At 42.9% G+C, this 23053-nt stretch overlaps 1 protein-coding gene across 1 annotated transcript; it reads left to right on the plus strand.

The window, feature by feature from the left end:
* The first annotated feature begins 1159 nt into the window (after positions 1–1159).
* Positions 1160–13621, plus strand: LOC118250732 (acyl-CoA (8-3)-desaturase-like). Its single transcript, XM_035552033.1, has 12 exons — positions 1160–1441; positions 4898–5008; positions 6703–6900; positions 7656–7757; positions 7921–8049; positions 9417–9477; positions 9802–9878; positions 10688–10785; positions 11404–11500; positions 12457–12536; positions 13192–13317; positions 13501–13621. The coding sequence occupies exons 1-12, from the start codon at positions 1160–1162 to the stop codon at positions 13550–13552; spliced, it is 1413 nt and encodes a 470-aa protein (XP_035407926.1). The 3' UTR covers positions 13553–13621.
* The last annotated feature ends 9432 nt before the right edge of the window (positions 13622–23053 follow it).

The raw sequence follows: 23053 nt of genomic DNA on the forward strand, positions 1-23053 counted from the left end.
TTAATTCTAACTTCCTGGAGTTAATAGTACTATTTTTCCCCCAATAGTTTACTTAGTAATTTTACAAGTGGGAGGGAAGAAAAGAACAGTTTCATAGCCTACCATCACAACCTCACATAACATTTTGTGTTTGCCATCTAAGGCTTACCCAAGGTAACAAAAGCATAAAATCTGGAAACCTGAGGAGCCTTTTCAGTGCAAAGGGCACTGTGGAAGCCTTCTCCTCCCAGCCCTGTTCTTAGTATATAAATCATCTTTTTTACAAAGGGGTTCATAGGCTGTAATATCCCAACAGAGATGCAGAGGGATATTTTGGGGGAGACGTAACAAGTTACCTCCTAAATTTCTCTTTATAATGTGAAGCCCATGGGCCCAGTTGCTCTAGCCAAAGTATCACTTCTTCAGCCATCCATTTAGCAACCAGGCTGTGGAAAAGAAGATCATCTTCAAATTCTCTGCTACTCTAGTGATACCCAAGTAGTGCTACTGCTACAAGTTAAAGCTGTCAGAATGCCTGAGAAAAAAAACAGGATTAATTCATCCTGTTTGGAGCTGTAGAAACCTGATCATTCCCATATTTTTGGAAGGTTGCTATTCTGCGTGCTACATCACTGTTTTGCTGAATATCTTCTTTTCTTTGTTCGATTGCATCAGAAAATAGTGTTTTGATTATTCCTGAGAATATCCTGACTTCTCCATCCCTGAGAAGAATGTTGATTTTGGGGAATCCTTCCCATTTTTCTCTGCATTCTGGACATTCATTCTTCTTGGAGGAGGTAACAAGAGGTATATTTTAAGCAAAATTTTCCGATTGTTGGAGAGCACAGTAAGCACATCTTGGGAACAAAATGAGCTGGGTGAGAAGAAACTAAGAGGTCTGACACTCAATAGTAGCATATTTTTTTTATGTCTGGATTGCAATGCAGTGGTCAGGGCAGGGAAGAGGAGGTATGTCTGTCTGTCTGCCTGATTGTTTGTTTTGGGAACAGGTGAAGCCCAGAGGGGCTCTGCCTGCATCCAGGCACACCCTTCATTTCTCTCAGGGCTGAAAAACTGAGGGAGGCGTGGGCTGGGGGGCGGGTCAGGGCTTGACTTAGCCCTTATACACCTGGGGAGATACAGGGCAGGGTGGCTGCCTTTGAGGAGAAGCAACAGGAGGATGGTGCTGCTGCAGAGTGATGGGGATTGGGTGGCTGGGGACCGGGACCAGAAACAGGACCAGGACCCAGACCCGGACCCAGACCTGGTGGTGGCTGCTTCAGCCCTGTGGCCTCGTCGCTGCTTCACCTGGGAGGAGATCGCGCAGCGCTCAGGTCGGGGTCCCCCACCCCAGGACCGGTGGTTGGTGATCGACAGGAAGGTGTACGACATCAGCCACTTCTACAGGAGGCACCCCGGGGGTGCCCGGCTCCTCGGCAGCCACGCTGGGCAGGATGTCACGGTGAGGGATGTCACAGGCTGGGGATGCTTGGATGGAGAGGGCAGTGAAGGTGGGAGGCACCAGGGTTGTGGTTGTAATCCAGATGAAGATTTCAGGATGGCTCTTATCTCTTGAGCTCACTTTGGAGCTACTGGAAGCGTACTGCAGTGGTTGCATACGGTGAGGAATCTGCAAGTGGTACTGCAGCAGCCCTGTGGCAACTTAGGTAGTTGCTCTCCTTATCTTAGTAAAGGAATCTCTTCCAAAGTGCTTTCCAGACTTAATTTGGAGGGGAAGTGAAGGTGACATGCTCTCCCAAGCAGTTTTCCAGGAAAGTTGCTGCAGTTATTGCCCATAGTCCCTCTGATCCTTGGAATGAACAAAATTGGAAGAATCAGATGACTAGCTGATGTCAAACTGCTGGTCAGTTAGTCTGGGGGCAAAAAGGTATCTGCTCATCACCTTTCCTGTCTGACCACTATCTTTAAAGCTATGGAAACCTGTGGGAACACAGAAAATTGTTCAGCAAATTCTCTGGACTTCTGGTGTTCTGGTGTATACAAGTTATGCTGAAAATAGTGGTAAATCAGCATCTATACAAAGAAGCGACAAACATGATTGCATCCTTGCTCTGTATTTTGAAAAGCAACCCAAGGCAAATAGTTCCTGAATCTCTCCCATGTAGGGGATGACTGATATTCATGAAAAAAAAATAATAATTTTCAGTCCACTGAGTTTAAACTTCAAATTTTGTATTAGCAACACTTTGCATTCCATATTTTCCATCATTCATTTGCTTTAGTTAGTACTGTCAGACTTCTTTCATCTTAGGATGCTGAATATCCCCAGATAATGGATGAACATGAAAAATACAGGTGCTTTTTTTCTAGGATCTGAGCTGGTTCTTACTGGTTGATGCCATATCCAAATAAAAAGCCCTATCAGAATTCAGCCAGTTTCGTGTGACACAAGCTCAACTGTCTTCACACTTGCGCACGTGAAATAGGCTGCACACTGCAATGGGAAAACATGTGGCTCTATGTGTACAGAAAGAGGCAGGGGGGAATATTATGAAACTGTAGCTCAAGGCCTCCAAATAAAATTAATAGGAAGGGTTTTCACTTTGCTTCTGAGAGGCTGAAGAACAAATATAACTGTAGCATCATTGTTTCTGACAGGGCAGAATCCTCAGATTTTTTTTAATTCCAAAGCTAATTGATACATGTGATACTGGAGTATCTTGTCCTGCTTGAACTCTGTGTGCTTTCAAGCTGTGCATCTCGGCCTCAGAAAAACCCATGAAAGCAAGTAAAAGATGGAATATTTGCTATAGGCATGCCTAGACTGCAGGATCGTGTAGCAGAAAAAGCCGAGTTGGCATTGGTCAATCTATAACAGAAGCAAGATAAATTAGAGTTTGTGGAATTCTGTGCTCTACTGTGTATCCTGATTATATGTGAACCTGAACTATCTTGTTTGGAGCAAACTTTATTTCCACACTGAGTTACAACCTGAACATTGCAAATGAAGTAAGAAATTTCTCTTCAGTATTCAGTGGAGTTCATGAGATGGTATGAATCTCACAAGCCCTTCAGTTAGCAGTGGATGCAGAGACAAAATGTGGAAGGAGCACTAATTAACAAAATTGAGAAGAGGAGTGGAAATACTGAGTATGATTAATGTCACAATATTAGCAAGGGTCGCAGTGCACAGAACTGTAAAGAAGAGTCCTGTTAATGCTGATTTTGTTGAGGTGTTTTGTCACAAAGTGTAGAAAAGCAGAGTTAAGGAATGAAGTGACTTAGGAAACAGGAACAACTGTCTTGAGGCTGGGTTGCAGGTTAACCAAATTTGGTTGAGTTTTGAAGACTGTAAAAATGTGTAGTGTTGCAACATCATGAAATACAGTTACTTGCTGTAGACTGTTTTGCAGAGACACTTCTTGCTTGTTGTTAAAACTGGGATTTATTGCTGAATTTAATTGCTGGAACTGCTGGCAGAGATTCACCTGTGATAGCGACTGTGTGCTCGGTACTTAGTCTGAGGCGTATATACAGCATAGTTAGTCATGCAGTTGCCCAGGCCTGTGTTATTTCAGAATATAGGACAGATTCTGTAGCAGTTTGTTCAAAGGGATTAGCTGAACAAATTTTTTATTTTTTTTTTTTTTTTTGTCACACAACCATTCTTAATACACGCTTGCACAGGGTAGCCCTGCAGGGTTGGAATGCAGTAAAACACTTACTCTGGTCTGGTTAGACTGACAAAAATTGATGCAGATGAAAGATGGTGCAAAGGCAGGCATGTCAGCAGAGCAGTAAGTTGAAGGTGTTTGCTTGGATGTATAAAAGCAATTTTCCACAGCTAGAGAATCTTTGGGAGGAGTTTCATTCCCACAGAGTGAATTCACAGCTCAGCTCAGCCTCAGCTGTGGCATATCAGCGCATACTCCTGTTTCTTTCAGGGCTCCAGCTACTCCCTACATGCTCTCTCTGTCAGTGAAGTTGTTTCCTCCTCTGTATTTCTGCCCTTTCTGTCCCCAACCCTGCCTGGAAGCTATCACACTGTTGTTTTTTCATGCTTATATCTTTATGAGAGATCAGTAACACCTAACCAGGCCAGTTCATATAAATTGCATCCTTGGATTCATTTCTGTACGAATATCTCCAAGTGCTAGAAAAAAGCTCCCAACATCACTTAGTCCTCAATGAAACCCATCCTGTATTAGTTAATTTGGGAGTGGATTTCTCTACCCAGGGCTGGTTGGAATGTTGCTGTGACGTGTTTCCTAAAGCAGGCTTCTCATTGCTATCACCTGTCCATCTCCTCCTCCAGAGCTTGTATTACTCGTAGTTTAGTTTTCCGTCGTTACTTAGCCTTAATATAACAGAGGTCTTGTTGTTATTTGACTAGTTGGGGAAAAGTAAGAATTTACTGTCTGAGAAGGGTATATTTCTGAAAGGTGAAAATCCCTCATGTCTGTGAATAAGAACCACCAGATTTTTTTTTCTTTTAAGCAGTTGGATTTAAAAGGCAAACAGTCTTCTGATAATTTTACAACAAATATGTTTTTAGTTTGCTGATGAAAGGTATTTTGGACACCTGACTGTAAAGGGTGAGTGAAAGATCAGTAAAATTGGGGTTAGAAGGGGAAGAAAGGCAAGGAAACTAAATTCCACTTTAGGCATGTAATGGAGTTCAATTCAATTTTGTATTATGCAGCTTGCATACCCATAGTAATTTCAGTCTTTGAAGCCAGACCTCCTCTGTTTGCCAGTTAAATAATAAAATCTCATTTAAGAAGAGATTAGGGTAAAGGTGACAGAGGGGAAGGTGAAAAAATGGGGAGATAGAAAGGTCTTTGTCACTGTGGTTCCTCCACCATGGATGTTTTAGCACGCACAGTGTATTGAGGAGATCGAGGTTAGTAACACAGTGGTTTTTCTTATCTCTATCTTTACTCTTCTGCATTTGCAGGATGCATTTGTAGCATTCCATGTTGACAAGCTGCTGGTGAACAAGTACTTGAAGTCACTGCTGATCGGGGAGCTGGCACCAGATCAACCCAGTATTGAGCCCACTAAAAATGTAAGTTTATCCTCATAAATCAAAGATTAAAGGCAAATATTCTGAGATTAGAACTTCATTTTCTAGATCAGTGTATTTTCCAGAACAATGGGATCCAGGTTCTTCACAATTTTTTGTTACTACTTAGAAATCCTAAATGAGTATTAGTCTAAATCCACATTATTTGTCAGAGAATGAGATTCCTAAGAAATTTTTATCACAGCAACTACATAAATTATAGAGGCTTGTTTGGCTCTCATGAATATTAGTTACCACCTTTTCTTTCCCCTGCTTTGAGAAAGAGCTAACCAACCACTCAGTAGTTCTCTTCAACAGATAGTAATTTTTCAGGCTGTATTCCCTTCTGTTGTAGGTATCTGTAGGGATAGAATGCAGGTAGAGTGCATTAGCCTTGACAATACACTGTAAAACTTGATTCTTTGCCCTTTTGGACAGCCTATGGTAGCAGGCTCAAGGTCAAACTGTGTAATCATCCACAGAGGCACTGTTGATGTCAATGTGTGAATAACCAATCTTGCATGCCAAAGAAAGGAGAGGGGTGCAGACAATAGACCAGAATTAGTCTTAGAGTGCAATTGTCCACAGGGTTGTATGCACCTAATTGCTCCCCTATATCCAAGACTGTTTTCTCCTGTTCCTCCTTGTCTGCCCTGACTTTTCCTTTGCATAATTTCATGCTGAAGGGAAGCAAGGTAACACGTGGTGTCATGTAACCCAGGCATTAGAAACAATTCCCAGAACAGCATGTTCATAATTCCTATATGTATGGGAACCTCGCGAACTTTCTATCCATGTGAGGCTGTGCCTTGCCGATTTGCCACAGCTGGCCTGCACTAGAGCCTGCATGTGCCTTGCTCCTTGCAAACTCCATTTCCCAGAAATGACTGGCAAACTAGTCTGGCAGTCTCCTTTGGGCTGGGCTTCATGGAGACAGGAACCAGGCTTGTGAGGTATCTGCTGAGCTGGTAAAGACAAAGGTAGGTTGGTCTAGCACCTGTACCGTGGTCACTTCTTCCATATTACTTTCTCAATGCCCAACGTGAGGTCAGCTGGGCTATGAGTTCAATTTTTTGTACGGATGTTTGACCCTCCCCTGTTAACTGTGGGAAGGGTAAAGTGAAGGCATGCATTGATCTGGTGAAAGTGATGGCAGAGGAGGAATAACGTCATCATATGCATACAGTATGCCTTCCAATAGAGGTGCTTTACACACACACATGCACACTTTTTCCCCCTAATTTGATTCTTTGAGGAAAGGTTCTGGATGCCAGTTTAATCTACTTGCCTTCACTATTGCCTGGCAATATCTGAGTAGTGCTGGGCTCTGGTGACTATGGACCAGTAGCATTCGGAAGATATTACAGCCTTAAACATCTGTTGCATGAGCCCTATGTTATTGCCAAGGAGATGATGGAAGAAGCACAGGTGCTAGACATAGTCTTAGGGGCTGGGGGTACAGACATTTTGCTCTGTAGTGGCTTCTGCTTGCTCCTCTGCTCTGTGTACTTTATTGGGCAAAGGCATTGAGTAACTGTAGGAGAGCAGTGATGAAGTTTACTGGTGTGCAAGTCCAGCTCTTGTTCATTTGAACAGACTTTGATCTTTCTTTCCTTGCTTGAAATGTTTATTAGCTTTTAAGGCTGCAGCACTACACTCTAGGAGCAGGGAATGTGTAACACTTGTGCTTTCCACAGAAAATGCTCGTAAAAGACTTCCGTGAATTGCGTGCCAGTGTTGAGAAAATGGGACTTCTGAAGCCAAATAAACTCTTCTTCTTCTTGCACCTTGCTCACATCCTCCTGTTGGATAGTGCTGCTTGGCTCGTTCTCTTCTGCTTTGGAACATCCTTAATGCCCTTTATTGTCTCTCTGGTGATGCTGACCATTTCTCAGGTAAGCAATAGAGTCCACAACATGTATGCACGGACTTATGTCAACTTTCATACGCATACTATTGCAGTTTTGTAGCTCTCCATTGCCTTACTTGGTATAGTTCCCCTTTGCTTAACATGACAACTTCTACATGACTTGTGTTTCACAGAAGGTGCAAAGAGGAAATTCTTAATTGTGGAGAGCTCCCAGTATGCCTAATCTGTAGCTTTTTTTTCCCCTCAAGATGTATTCACAGAATCATAGAGTGGTTTGGGTTGGAAGGGATGTTAAAGGCCATCTGTGACTTTTTATACAGGCAGATAACTTAGAACCATTCCCCCTTGTCCTAGCACTGAAAGAGGGGAGACTTAGATTAGATGTTAAGAGAGAATTCTTTACTCAGAGAGTGGTGAGGCACTGGAATAGGTTGCCCAGAGAAGCTGTGAATGCCCCATCTCTGGAAGTGTTGATGGTGAGGTTGGATGGGGCCCTGGGCAACCTGATCTAGTGGGTGGCATTCTCCTCCAAGGAAGCGGTGCTGGAATTAGGTGGTCTTTAAGGTAACCCAAGCAAATTGCTAACCCAAGCAATTCCATGATTCTGTGATATGATTCTATGATCAGGCCATTGACCACAACTGTAAGTGTGGCTATCCAGCTATTTCCTTATCCACCAAGTGGTCCATCCATCAGATCCATGTCTCTCGAATTTAGAGGTAATGATGGTCTTGATTCCTCTTTTGTGCTACTCCCAAAATTTCCTTTTTCCTCTTTCAGGTCCAGGCTTCATGGCTACAACATGATTTAGGACATCTCTCAGTCTTCAGGAAGACAAAGTGGAACCACTTGCTGCATAAGTTTGTCATGTGCCACTTGATTGTAAGTGATTGATCCTGGAACAACTTAATTGATTTGATGGCCTTCCTGCAAAAGTGTGTGTTCTGAAGATTCTGTAGAAGTGTGTTCAGCACTGGGCGAAGAAGGGAGAGAATCTGGCTCTGAGAGCATTGTGGTTCTCATGCTCTGTTCTTCACTTAAACAGGGAGCATCAGCCAAATGGTGGACTCTCCTGCATTCCCGACACCATGCCAAACCCAACTGCTTCCAGAAAGATCCTGATATTGATATGCACCCGTTCTTGTTTACTTTGGGGAAGAAATTCTCTGTGGAGGTCAGTGTCTGTGTGTGCATGTGCACGTGGTCATGTACTAGCAACTGAGAAGAACACCATACTCAACAAAAAGCACACTATATCATAAATATCTAAAACTGTGATTATAGTTTCTGAAAAAAAAGATTTTCATCTGTCTATTTTCTTCAGACATTGTGAGCAGGTCATAATTTATATTATACTATTTAAAAATTGCTCAAGCATTTGAGAAGTTGCTGTAAACAAATAAGAGACAAATGTGCATTACATATGGGAGGGAAAATCCAGCAGAAAAAAGACTACTAATGGTTATAGCAACTTAATGACCTACTGGGTTTTGTAACAACTCAGTAATTAGCGATTATTAGGTAACTTGTGAACATTAATATAAAGCATGTATGCAGTTAGTCTGGGATTATTTCTTAATACTAATGTCTAAGGCTCATAGATGCAGGCTGCTCTGGTTTGTTTATGACTTGATGTGAAAGGCAGCTGGCACAACAGCGCTGAAGAACCAGTGGCTGGCTGTTTCTGCAGTTTTCTGGGACTGGTTATTGTCAAGTGCCTCTCGTGCATAAGTCATTTGACTACATAAAATGTTCTCAGCTTGTACTGCTAGGCCACTGCCAGGAGCAACAGCAGAAGACAATGCTGCAGCCCTTTTACTGCACAAGTTAATCAGTTTTTGAAGCCTTGTCGGAAGAACTACAGCAGTGATTTTATTTTCTCTTCCATTAAATTGTCTCTTAAGTTCATGGAATCAGAGAAAGAAGTAGAAAATGAAAACAAAGAAAATAACTGGTTTTGACTGGTAGTATAATTTAGCACTGTGGTATGTAAGCTTGTGCCAAGTGACTTATGAATGAACAAGGAACGCAAAACCAAGAGATTCAACAATTAAAATTCACCTCACTTTACTCTTAATTTTTTATCATAACTCATGCTTATGTGTCACACCATCTTTTAATGGGTAAAACATTCAGGTATAGCTTTTACTACCTTATTCCTTTCCAACACAGATAACGGTGGTATCTGACACTAGTTTGTTTCCTACTATGTCCCAATGTATGTCTTAAGTATACGTAGACCTACTTTTCAGCAATCACATTTCACTTTTCTCCTACTGAAGAAAAGTCTCAGGCTTGCTTAACTGCTTATTTCTGAAGGACTTCACAGAGTGAAGCATTAAAGCAATCACTGGAGTGAGGATTTATAGCAAAAGCATATGTATGTAAAGTAATAGGACAGGTACACAAGAAGGAGACAGTAATGATGGTTGTGGAAAGTGTGCAAGAAGGGTGCCTTTTGGGGAAGAAAAATGGAAAATGGCAAGCTATCTGTACAGATTACTTAGTTTCCACTCATTGTTTTATTGTTTATTTTCACAGCTTGGAATCAAAAAGAAAAAATACATGCCATACAATCACCAGCACAAATACTTTTTCATTAGTGAGTATCTTCATTCTCCTGCAACACTAATTACTAACGGGGCTTATAGATCTTACTTTTGAGCTGCAGTCAAACTTCAAAGAGCTTCTCGTATTATCTCTGTTTTACCTCCCGAGACCAGCAGGCTCAAAGATCACTAAATGTTAGTCGTCTTTGATGCATGCTGAGATCATCCAGAAGCTTCCGAATGATAACAGCCCTAAAATGCTTCAGACTACTATCTATATTAAGTAGTTGTTCAGGGATCCTTTGCTTCCAGTTTGTGATTTGGTATCGGTCATTCAGGAAATGATATTACCAGTGATAATTATTTCTTCATTACAGCTCTTCCTCCGCTCCTGTTTCCCACCTACTTCCACTGCCACACATTTTATATTGCATACACAAAGAGGTACTGGGTGGTAAGTATTGCTGTTTGTGAAACCACGGGGTTAGCTGTGGACTTCCAATCCTTCTCCTGAATATGGAGCCTGCTTCTGTCAAGAGCTCAGGCCCTGCTGCATGACCCAGCGTGCTTGTCAGTTAGGCCTAATAAGACAGTCAGGTTCGTGTAGCGTTTTTCAGTGGTTATGTATCCTTTCCGCTAAACGCATTATGTTCCCCAGCTTGCTGATAAAGGCCTGGAAACAAGCAGTGGGCTATTTGACCTGCACTGCCTTGCCTTGCTTGCAAAATCATGAAATGCATGTCCACAGTGTTCAGAAACAGGAGAATGTGGATTTGCAGGAACTGCTGTCCTCTATTTGTCAGCAGTATGCATATAATTTGCATTGCTTCCTATGCCAGGCAGACAGTGCTTATGCTTCATTTTTCCTTCTCTTGCACGTGTTACGAATACAGAAAGGTAGAGCAACAACCAGACAAAATGAAATAGCTGGTCTAGCACTTTGTTCACTGTGGAGTCAGTCAACGATTTGATACAAGTCTTAAACTCGTGTTTCTGAATGCCTAGCTATTTGCTAACATTAATCCATTTAATAGGAGTGAATGCTAAAATTTATTTCAATTACAGAATGAAAAAAAAAGTATTGATACCTTATTGTAACTTGTTTTTTTCTAGATCATTCAATTTAGCAAAAAACTACAGCAAAAACCTACAGAAGTGGAATGTAGAAAGTTCTCTTGTACATAAAACATGATGCTTAGAAAAAAAGAGTTAAGAAATGCAATTTTTAATGATTTTATTTTTTATTGTTTTTGGGTTTGGTAGGACTTGGCCTGGATGCTGACCTTCTATATCAGATTCTTTTTTACCTATGGATCGTTATTAGAAATAAAGAGTCTCCTGGCATATTACTTTATTTTCAGGTAACATCTTTTAAAAAGATTCTTCAGACTTCCTTTGTGTATTCTTTCCATCTGTCTGCCTTTTCCTTATTCTTCCGTGTTCTCTTTTATCAACTCTTTTTTTGCCTTTTTTTTGCCTTTTTTTTTTTTTTAAAGTTAAACTCTGCTTAATCATTTTCTGTGAAAGCAAAGAGCCTTAACTGAACGATTACCAAATTGAGAAATGCTCACCTTATGTAGTGTTCAGTGCTTTGGGAATTGGTTCTGCTACTCCTTAGAGAACATTTAACAGGAAAAAGGGTTACCCTGGGCTTGCAAATGTTTTAACCATCATCATAGCCTTCAGTGGATGTACTATGCTTAGATCATTTTAATGTTTCTATCTAGTTTGGTCCTTAGTTACAGATAAAACAGGATGAATGCAAGGCTATTTCAGTTTTATACCAAAACATATCAAGTAATGATGAATTTTATAAGGAAATATGAAAATTCCAGGTGCTGGAGGTTCTTCCAGGTGCTGGATTAATCAGGCCGGTGTTCTCCCATGCATTTGTAAGCCTGGCTATGCTGTCATTTCAATGGCTCCTCATTGACTCATTTACTTGTTACTGAATTCTGGCCTCTTGTCTGGTTGTGCAGGATGCTGGAGAGCAGCTGGTTTGTCTGGGTTTCACAGATGAACCATATCCCAATGGATATTTACTACGACAAGAATTTGGACTGGGTGTCTACCCAGGTAAGATATTTTCGCCTTAAGAATTGTGACCATACAGGTACAAATTCTAACCACAAGACAAGTAGCTACTGTATTGCACTAAGTGTGAATCCTGCTGGTAACTGGGAAGTGAAGGTTAATAGGATGACTGCAGGGAAAAAAAAAAAAAAGAGTTGCTGGAATATGTTTAGAGAAAAGCAATGAAGCTGGTGAAGGGACTAAAAAGCAATATGTGAGGAGTGGCCGAGGGAACTGGGCTTCCTTAGTCTGGAGAAAAGGAGTCTGAGGGGAGACCTTATCAGCCTCTACAACTGCCTGACAGGAGGTTGGAGCAACGTGGGTGTTGGTCTCTTTCTCAGATGACAAATGGTAGGACACAAGGAAATAACCTCAAGCTGGGATAGGTTTAGATTAAAGAAGAATTTCCTTATGGAAAGGTTGGTTAGGCCTTGGTACAGGCTGCCCGAGGAAGTAGTGGAGTCCCCATCCCTGAATGTATTTAAGAGACATGTGGATGTGGCACTTAGGGACAGAGTGGTGGACCTTTTCTCCTTCTGCAGAGATGGAAGTTTGTGTCCTGCTCTGGCTGAGCTCCTTTGCACTGATAGGATGTCAATGTAGTATCATGTCTTTGCACAATGACTTACTGGAGGCTAGCAGTAAAGCCATCACAGAAGCACCTGTCCATCTCTGCTTTTTCTGCAGATGTAGGTTTGAGAAGACTCAGAACAAACTTTTGACTGTGTTATTCAAATGCATTCATGGGAGCACAGAGCCAGCTCCTAGTTTTACCATGGTTCATGCTAGCTGGTCTGTATAACTCTGCTGGTGCACAAGGGAAGGAGGATTATGATTCCTGCCTTGAGGTAGCTCAGCTTGGGCTGAAAGAAGCACAGTATCGTGTGCTCTTGAGACAAATGGAAAAGGTTGCAGTCACAAACATGTACTAATTCTGCCTTCCTTTTCCCCTTCTCTAGCTCCAGGCAACATGTAATGTTGAGCAGTCCCTGTTCAATGACTGGTTTACTGGGCATCTGAACTTTCAAATTGAACATCAGTGAGTATACATCCTGAGAGGTTTTTTTTTTTTTTTAACCCTATTCTCTGCTCTGAATCCTACAAATTGTTGTTGGCACCAGTGAGTTTGCCTAAATCTAAAAACCCTAAAGAGCATGATAGTGTTAATTCAAAACCTTCACTGTGGACCCACAGGAAGATTGGAATTATGATTGAAAGTGGAATATGGGCAGGATCTGTTAAAACATACAGGTAGCAACAAGTCTTATTCAAAGTGGTAGTTAATATGCATGTGTGAAAATGTGCCAAGGCATCCTGTTTATACCCTGATGGAGCAGTGAGATATGCAACTGAAGGATGGACCCATCTCCGTTCCTGTGCCGATTAGCTATGGCGATGATTACTGCTGGAGAAAGGGGGCAAAAGTGGATTCTCCTAGTTTATGGTATCACTTAATTTGGAAAAAATAGAGATATGAGAGACAACAGCAGAGAAATAAGGGAGGGGTAAAGCAGGAAAATATTATGAGTTCCTTGGGCTACAAGCACACCATAGGGAAAGAGGAGACAGGAGCAGCAAAAAAAGCTCTGTTTAGTGTGGGCTGTAAGAGTCCTAGGAAGTAATAACGAACAGGAACATGTGAAAGGTAATATTTCTTGTTGGGCACTGAAAGAGAACTTGTCTCCTGTTCACAGCCTATTCCCCACAATGCCAAGACACAACTACTGGAAGGTGGCTCCTCTTGTGAAGTCCTTGTGTGCCAAGCATGGCATCGAGTACCAATGTAAGCCGTTGCTCACCGCCTTTGCAGACATTGTGCAGTAAGTAACAGTTAACACATTGGGAAGAAAATTGCAGAAGGATATAGGAGAGACTGGGGTTTTAAGAACAGGGGTTGGCTTGTTCTTTCTTACAAAATAGCACATGAAAATGCTTGTTTCCCTTGTCCTCACCAACACTCCTTTAAGCACCTACATGTAATGTGTCCATTCTCTCTCTCTCAGCTCTTTGAAGAATTCAGGAGAGCTGTGGCTTGATGCCTACCTACACAAATAGGAAGACAAAGTTTGATGGTGCCACATACAGCCTACTATGTCTTTGCATCCCCAGTAAGCTGAGGAGCAGGGACAACGAGGGACTCTAAGGAAGAATAAAATGGATAAGAACTGAAGGAAGTGATTCCAATCGATATGAAGTTATCTGAATATTTCTTGTTCTTTCCTGATATTTTGGTTCAGATATGTTAAAAGTGAATAGGGCCAGCAGGAGCTGAATGGTTAGGTCAGGGAGAAACTTTTTATTAACAGTGTCTGAGTAAACAAGGCCAAGAAGCAGTTCTGAGCATGTGTTCAGGTCAGATCTATGGACTGGTGTAGCTGCACACACAAGTTCATGCCAGTCTCTTCATGTGTAATGTTTAACACCTAATACAATGTTTCCTTACTTGAAGTCATTTGAAATTGCACAGGATTTTGAATTAGCACGGTGTCCCAACAATGCACTTGCATCATAATAAACTACAAATTACACTTGGAGTATAGCAGTTGTAATATGTAGTTGAATAACATCAGCGTTGCTCCTATTATTGTTCTTTAGAGTATTCTCTTTGCCATAACACTAGGCGTTCCCAGTTGCCAGGAAAAAATACAGTTCAAGCTCAATTCTCTTTTCAAAATTTCTTTATTCCTTTTTTTTTTAGCCTCCTGCTTAGGTACTCTTTGGAGCATTCCTCACGTGTGTTTCTTTGATCTGTTATATTTTACAAAACTGATCCAAGCTCTTTGATAAGTAAAATGGCTAACTTTCTTTTGTATTCCTTTTTGAAGGATTTTTTTGAGGAATTATGGCACAGGGGGCATTAGTAAGTAGTAAGAGCAGTGAAAGTCAGCTGCTAATATAAAATATTCAGATTGGTTTAGTGTTTTCTGTCCATGAGCTATATTTATGGTTATTAGCCATAAAGATAAAAATAACAGTATTATTATCCAGTAGCATGTATGAGTAATAAAGTAAGAAGTAATGCAACTGAATTCCTGGAACTGTGCACTTGCAAGCAAATGTGTATTAGTATTAATAATTTTCTAGTAAGAAATAATCCTAGTTTCTTTAGGGAAAAAATCTGCATTCTCTTCTGTTTAATGAAGGCAGAACCAGAACAGATTCTAGATGCTGGTGTGCAGCAATACTATACTTCCCTCTTGATAGAAATGATGTGATTATTGGCATTCTTAGTCCCCAGTACACTTCCAATATATTTTCAAACTAGTACAAAATGAACTATGCATTTCAACATAATCATCTTGGAAGTGTGTGTGGGGTGAATATATTACATGTATCTACATATACGCCTCTAGAAAAATACCATCTTCGGTTCTATTCCTGGGAAGTCAGCTGAGAATTTCTTGTAATAGATAAGAATTGGAAACATGCCCTGTAAGTCCTCAAAGTGGCACTGGTTTGAGAAATCTATGGGAGCCTTCATTTAGGGGTGGTAATGATGGTAAAAATATAATAAAGGTATGGGCTAATTGAAAATACTGAAAATAAAAATTTTTCCTAGTTTTTGGAAAAAAAGCATTGATTAGCTTAGACAAAAAAAAAGTCTACAAATCATCTGCGCCTTCTGAATAGATTGCCTTCCACTCAGCTTTCCATGTTGGAATGAAGATAAGAGGTTTGTATTACAGACAAAGGACTTTGGAAAAAAAGATGAAGTACAGAGATCATTTGCTCACCAATCTTACTGCAACTCTGGGGATGTACAGGGGCTAATAAGGAGGGGCACACTGAAGGCCAGAGTATGTGAAAAGGCACATGGGTGGCTCTTAGGTGCATCTAAAGGCAAATCAACTGCTCTGGTTTAGACCACCAGGCAAAACAGGGACTCTGGGAGAGCCAATAAAAGAGAGATTCTGGGATCTTAACCCAAGACTTACCAGAGCCTTGGTTGAGGACCACCCCCTACCCTGATAGCATAGGGGAAAAAAAAACTTGGGGAAGAAACTTTTTTGCAGCCTTGCCCTTCTTCTGGCAGCTCCTTTGCAGCTACACATCAGTTGGTGCTCTAAGCCCAACCCTTGGCATCAGTTGAGCTTTGTCCAGAAGCAGAAAAGAGCTAGCTGGGGTGAAAGATTTTGCAGTTTATCCTGTACTTTGGTAACGTGCAGATGGCTCTAGACTCTCAAAGACATGTAGAGGACAAGAAAAGGCAAAAATATATCTGGGGTAAACTGAAAACTGCACATAGGACTCTGGGTCTCTGCTGCTTTACCTGTGTCCTCAGGGACAGGCTACCAGCACCTGTTGTCAGTACAGGTCAGGCAGGGCCAGAAGAGCTGCAAAAAAAGCAGTAGAAAATGCCTGAAGAGTGGAAGTGGCCAAAGGAAGAAGAGGCAGCAATGACGTTGCTGAGGGATGGAAAGAATACAGGTGGTGCTGGCTGGAGGGAAGAAGCTACTTGGGCTCCCTGCAGAGATAAAGCTGTTTGTCTTAGTGCCCCAGGTAGCAGAGGGGTGAGGGCTCCTGGTAGGCAGCAGCAGGGCCAGAGACATCCTGCTTAGATTGTTCAGCCCAGAGCAGGCTGAGGGGAGGCCTCATGGTGGCCTGCAGCTCCCTCACGAGGGGAGCGGAGGGGCTGGTGCTGAGCTCTGCTCTCTGGGGACAGCGACAGGACCTGAAGGAACGGCATGGAGCTGGGACAGGGGAGGGTCAGATTGGATATGAGGAAAATGTTCTTCACAGAGAGTCGTCAGGCACTCAAACAGGCTCCTCAGGGAAGTGGTCACAGCAGCAAGCCTCACAGAGATCAAAAAGCATTCAGACAACACTATCAAACATATGGTTTGATTTTTGGGTTGTCCTGTGTGGAGCCAGGAGTTAGACTCAATGATCCTTTTGAGTGCTGGGTATAGTGAGAAGGCTTCATGTTAGGACAGGGGGTTTACAGTTGGAGTTAGAGTTAGGTATTGGCACTCAGAAGGGCCTGGCACCCACCAAAGACAGGTGCAAAACCATGCTGCACTTGAGCAGATACTTGTAAGCCATCATGGAGGGCAGAAATGTACACAGATGCCCCTCCTGCACTTCAGTGCCCTCTCATATTCATGTGAAGCATACCAGAAAGTATTCAGAGGGCCACAGATGGTACTTAATCCACTGGAAGTGGATCAGTGGCCTGGTTTAGGATTAGGTTAGGGGTTTAGAAGTAATTATGTTTGAGATTTTACGTAGTATTTGGATCAGTGTTAGGGATATAGTTAGGCTAAATTATAGGACTAGATATTGGTACTCTGAGACACCTGGGGTGTATCAAAGGCACTTCCAGATTCCTTACTTCCAATAAAAGATACACAGAGGCCCCTGTTGGCATACCTAAATGCATTTGGAGATTCCTGGCACGCCCAGAAAGTCACCTGAGATCCTGGTGCACATCAGAAAGCACCAACAGACCTGTCTGGAGCACAGAAAAACCCTCTAAGGCCACACGTGCATCAAAAGATTCTTGTTGATCACAGTCCCCTTGCTGCAATTCAGAGCTCTCTCAGATTCAGGTGAAGCACACCTAAAAGCAATCAGAGGCTATGGTGCTCATGATAGAGATGAGGCACCTGGATTTGGTTTAGGGTTTGTAGTTTAAGGTTAGGGTTAGGATTAGTTGCGTTAAATTTAGTTTAAGGTTCAGAGTTTAGTGTTCCCTTTGAGGTTTAGGGTAAATTTTAGTATCAATTTAGGCTTAAGATAATTGTCAGGATTAGGTTTTGCAGTCCAAGGCACCTGGGCAACACCAAAGACATTTCTGGGCTCTTTAATTCCAATGAAAGACACACAGAGGGCTTTGTTCCCATACCTAATTTTAGATTCCTGGCATGCCCAGAACATTACTTTAGATCTTAGTGAGCATCAACAAGTACTCATAGGCCTCTCTGGAGCACAGAATGTCCTTCCAAGTCTGCAGGTGCACATCACAAGACACTTGTCTGCAGCAGAGAATCAAAACAGATATAGATACCCCTGCTGCTCTTCACAGCCCTCTCAGATTCAGGTGAAGCACACCGAAAAGCACTTGGATGTCCACAGTGCTCATCAGAGGACACTTGAAAATTATTGAAGTAGGTCAGTTTCTTGGACACAGGTTTAGTAGACATTAAGGGTTTCATTTAGTAATTCAGCTATTTTTAGGGTTAGGATAAATAGTAGGTGTAGGGATTAGTACTGTGAGGCACCTGGGGTTTACCAAAGTTACTTCCACATTCTTAAATTCTAACAAAAGACAAAGAGAGGCCCCTGCTGGTATCCAAACTGCATTCAAAGTTCTGGTATGCCCTTAAAGTCACTTCTGCTGCACGTCAAAATCTCTCCAAGGCTCCTGGTGTCCACCAGAGGGCTCACCTTTACAAAAACAGAGCTAAAACGAACACAAATTCTCCTGTTGCTCTTCAGTGCTCTCTCAGCTTCATATGAAGCACACCAGAAAGCACTCAGAGGGCCATTGTGCTCATCAGATGGCACTTGAAGATTCCCAGAAGTGAGTCCATGTCTGGATTAGGGTTAGGTTAGGGGTTTAGAAGTAGTTGGGTATTTGAGTCTCATTTAGGATTAGGGCTAGAGTTAGGGGTTAGGGTTATGATTAATGACAGGGCTAGGGTTTAGTACACTAAGGCACCTGATTTTGGTTTAGGTTTAGAGTTTAGAGTTAGTGTTTAGTGTTAATGTTAGTGTTTTGGGTTAGGGTAAATTTTAGGGTCAGGGAAAGTTTAGGATAATTGTCAAGAATGGGCTTTGGCACCTGAGGAATGCCAAATGCACTTCCAGGTCTTTTTCATCCAAACAAAAGCACACCAAAAGGCACTCAGAGGGCCATTGCGCTCATCAGAAGGCACTGAAAGACAGCTGGAGTTGGGATCTGTCAGGTTATGCTGCTGAATGCAAGGGCATGTGTACGCTGCTGCGGGTGAGGTATCCAAGCTCCTGTCTCCTGGTCCGTGCAGCCGGCCTGAGAAGGCTGGTGTGCAGAGTCTCCATGCCCAGGCCCTGCAGCTGCACTGAGCACACTGCAGAGGATGGTGTCTCCACAGACATGCCGCTCACGCAGGGCTGGGCATGTTGCTGTGTGACTTCAAGTGCTTTTCTGTGCAGTCCAGAGACCCAATGATCTCTTGAGGTCCCTTCCAACCCCTACAATTCTGTGACTTCCTAGGCCTTCCAGTGAGGCCTCCAGGGCTCCTTGTGCCTTTCTATGCTGCCCAAGGGCCTCCAAGTGTGTTTTGGTGCATCCCTGAGGGCTCCAAGTGCCTTACTTTGCAGCCTAGGGGTTGTCCAAGGAAATTTCTCTTCACCTTTTAGTCCTTGGTGTTACTTTCCTCGTGGTCCCAGAGCATTCAAATACCTTTCAGTGAGACCCATGAGCCTCCTTGGCCTTTTCTGTGTGGCCCAGTGGTTGTTTTGTGCATCTCAGTGAGGTCCTATGGCCTCCAAGTGCCTCCTGGTGCCTGTCAAGAACCTCCAAGTGCTATTCTTTGCTTCCCAGCAACCCCTGAGTGCCTTCATGTGTGGCCTGGGGACCTCCACGTGCCTTCCTGGGTAGCCCCTGGGACCTCTGTGCTCCTGTGTGTCCCAGGGGCCTCCGAGTGTGTTTCTGAGTGGCCCAAAGGCCTCCAAGTTCATGTTTGTTTGACCCATGATCCTCGCTCAGCATTTCCTAGGACAAGACTTTTGAATGGAAAGCACTGAGCATTTGGGCTGCTTGTGAGGACAAGCTGGGCATGCAGCCTTGAGACTGCTGCACGAGATGGCTCTAGCAATTTGATTCACATGGCAGTCTTGCCCTTCTCTTTTCTAAAGCTTATTTTGTCTTTAAACTGTTGGATTTTTCTGTTATAGTCAACTGAGTTTAGTTAAAGTAAAGTATTTCTGGGAACACTTAAGTACTTCCAATAAGCAGATGTGCTACTAACTACCACCTGTAGTCCATAAGCACACCTTAGTTTACAAGAGATTCTTGCACAATTTTGTGCCTTTGGTGCTGACTATGGGTTGCTCAGCAACCTGCTCTGTAACTTACACTGTGTTACTTCTTATCCCCATACCTTAATAATATATATATTTGTGGAGAGGATTGTCATGGTTTTGACCAGGCTAGAGCTAATGAGTTCACACACTTTTACCTTTCTGATTCTCTCACTTATCCCACCTGGGGAGAGTGAGCAAGTGGCTGTGTGATACTTAGCTGCTTGCCAGGGTTAAACTACAACAGTGAATTTTGAGAAGTATCTGGTGGCAGCATCTATGAGAGAAGTGTATTTCAAATACTAGACATGCACCAAAAATACACATTCTTGGACCTTTCTGTCTTATTTGTCACTCCTGCTTAGGTGGTCTTGGAAATTGAGCCCTAGATCACATTCTTTGTTGCTGTGGAACACAGTAGGCTGCAAAACCTAGAAGCAAATTTTAATATAAAAACTACTACTGAGCGTGGTTGTTTAAGCGATCTGTTTTCACATTGATAAATTTGGAAACTGTCATTTGGATGGAAGGTCTGAAAATCTTAAAAGTTAGGAGTTTAGATACAGTATCTTGTATTAATGCTTCTCTGGATGTTATAGATTATTCTTGGCATCCTCTCCAGCCACCATCAAAATGTAGGTTCATCTTTAAGCACATGAACACTGTCACTTAATGCACATGTAAGTGGTTTAAGTGCCTTGTTGGATAGGAGCCAGGGATTCAACATCTCACAGAACAGACCTCTCTTTGGATTGAGAAGAGGAAGGATCTTCTACTGACTTTGCCTTTGTTCTTGATAAGAATCCGTCATTACAAATGGCAGGGTCCTGCCCCAGAAGTCAGACAGGACTATGTACATTTAAATGTGACCAGGGTGCAGGTGTAATAAGGACAACTAGTAATTTTAATGAAATGCTGCTGTGCATGCACTACGGTTATAATTTAGAGGAACATGGATGAGTTTGAATGAGCTACTTGTGATACGCAAGGCAATCAGCTGTAGGAGTCAGGAGCTCAGCAGGCTAAATTAGCAGTCTTCCAGTGTGGGTGTACATAGAACCATAGAACGGCTTTGGTTGGAAGGAACCTCAAAGATCATCTAGTTCCAACCCCCTGCCATGGGCAGGATTGCCACCCACTAGATCAGGTTGCCCAGGGCCTCATCCAGCCTGGCCTTGAACACTTCCAGGGATGGGGCATCCACAGCTTCTCTGGGCAGCCTATGCCAGGGCCTCACCACCCTCTAAGTGAAAAATTTCCTCCTAATCTCTAATCTAAATCTCCCCTCTTTTAGTTTAAAGCCATTCCCCCTTGTCCTGTCATTATCTGACTGAGCAAAAAGTTGTTCTCCATCTTTTTTGTAAGCCCCCATTAAGTATTGAAAAGCTGCAATGAGGTCACCCCTGAGCCTTCTCTTCTTCAGGCTGAACAGCCCCATCTTTCTCAGCCTTTCTTCAGAGGAGAGGTGCTCCAGCCCTCTGATCAACTTCATGGCCCTCCTCTGAACCCGCTCTAACAGCGCCATGTCCTTCTTCTGCTGGGGGCCCCAGACCTGGACCCAGCACTCCCAGTGGGGCCTCACGAGGGCAGAGCTGAGGGGGACAATCACCTTCCTCCACCTGCTGGTCACTCCTCTGTTGATGCAGCCCAGGATGCAGGTGGCCTTCTGGGCTGCAAGCACGCACTGCTGGCTCATGTTGAGCTTTTTGTCCATCAGAACACCCAGGTCCTTCTCTGCAGGGCTGTTCTCAATGAGTTCTTCTCCCAGTCTGTGCTCATGCTTGGGATCGCCCCAACCCAGGTGCAGCACTCTGCACTTAGACTTCTTGATATCCAAAGAGCATCCCTGTACTCTTCCCAGGCCACTTGTCCCTGCTTCCACTGCCTGTGCATTTCCTTCTTGTGCCTCAGTTTGACCAGCAGGCCCTTGTTCAGCAATCCTGGTTTTCTGCCCTCCCTTCTCACTTTCTTACACAGAGGGATGGAGAGTTCTTGTGCTCTAAGGAAAACACCCTTAAAGAGTTGCCATCTCTGTTCAGCTCCTTTGTCCCTAAGGACAGTGTTCCAGGGGGTCTCATCCACTAGGTCTTTAGATTATGTGTCTGAGAGTGTTGTCCAGATGCTTCTTGAATTCTGGCAGGCTTGGTGCCATGACCACTTCCCTGGGGAGCCTGTTCCAGTGTCTGACCAACCTCTTGGTGAAGAACCTTTTCCTGATATCCAGCCTGAACTTCCCTTGTCACAGCTTCAAGCCATTCCCTTGGGTCCACTTCAGCACGTATCAAACCACTTCTGCCATGTCAATGGATAGTATTTGGTGGGATTCTGCTGAACAAGATGTGATTGAGCCACACTTGCCCACCCCCTCTGTCAGAAGTCTGGAGTGTAAACACCAGAATAGGTGATAGTGTCCTAGCACCAGTATTTACAGAGGGAGAGATAAATACATTGCTAAACCTTGAACCATATGTCTTGTCCAGTTCAGGAGTCCATTCTGGGCAAGGATACGAAGTGTTTTTGTGCCTGTGTCCTTTTTCAAAAGGACAGGCTATTTTAAAAAGACTTCCTCCCTCTATTTGTCCCTGCCATTTGCTTTCAAGGTCAGACTCAAAGGTATCCACCAACTCTTGACTGCAGCAAGCAAGTCTGGTAGGGAGGAGCAGGAATGGGAAACATACCTAATTTTATTCAGTAAAATCAGGTCATGCAGCCCTATACCTACTACTTACCCTACACTTATACTGCCTTATGCGTACCACACCTGCACAGGCCACATGCATTAATTACCATCCCTCCTTCAGCTAAGGAGGGTGGACAACTGACAGCACCCTACATGCATAATTCCAGGCATGAACAGCCTTGCTCGGTGCAATGAGATGCAATACTGGCATCTCATTACACTACAGGGTGATATTTCCACTTGGAGGCTGCAAGTACAATGTGGGAAGGCCAATCATGAATTCACAGGGCTGATAGTGTTCTCAGTGTAACCACCCCATCAGAGGAGGATTGTGAAAGCATGCACCCTATAGAAGAAAAACAGAGATTGTGCAAGCTCATCTGTGTTTCATTATTGGTATAGCTGTTGAAAAGTAGTGATGGATGTGGCCAGGAGCCCCTCTACAAAGCCTAGCAATGAAAGGGGTGAAAGATGTTACCAAATCTCCAAATATTCCAATCACATCTGCATATATATTCATGTATTTTGGATACTTTCACAGGAAGTTCAGCAGAACCACACATTTTTCTTTTTGGAAGGCATGTCCAGTCCAAATCCTGGGGTGGGGTTGGGGAGAATGGGTAGTGATAACTGCAGATATCTGTGGGGAACTTGCAGTCTGTAGGAGTTTGTACAAAAATAAATACAAACAAACAAAAGCCTTAAACTTTCAAAGGGCCTAAGAGAAGTACCTTGTGAATAAGGATGAAAGAAGATCTCTGCATTTAGCTAGTTTCTCAAATACAATAATCAAAAACTATTTAAATAAATTTCAGGCTGGTCTTTTTAAGAACACTGACCTTCCTACAAGTAGTTCTGAGCAAATTAAGAAA

Source organism: Cygnus atratus, chromosome 5 (genome assembly GCF_013377495.2).
Source record: "Cygnus atratus isolate AKBS03 ecotype Queensland, Australia chromosome 5, CAtr_DNAZoo_HiC_assembly, whole genome shotgun sequence".
Taxonomy (NCBI): Eukaryota; Metazoa; Chordata; class Aves; order Anseriformes; family Anatidae; genus Cygnus; species Cygnus atratus.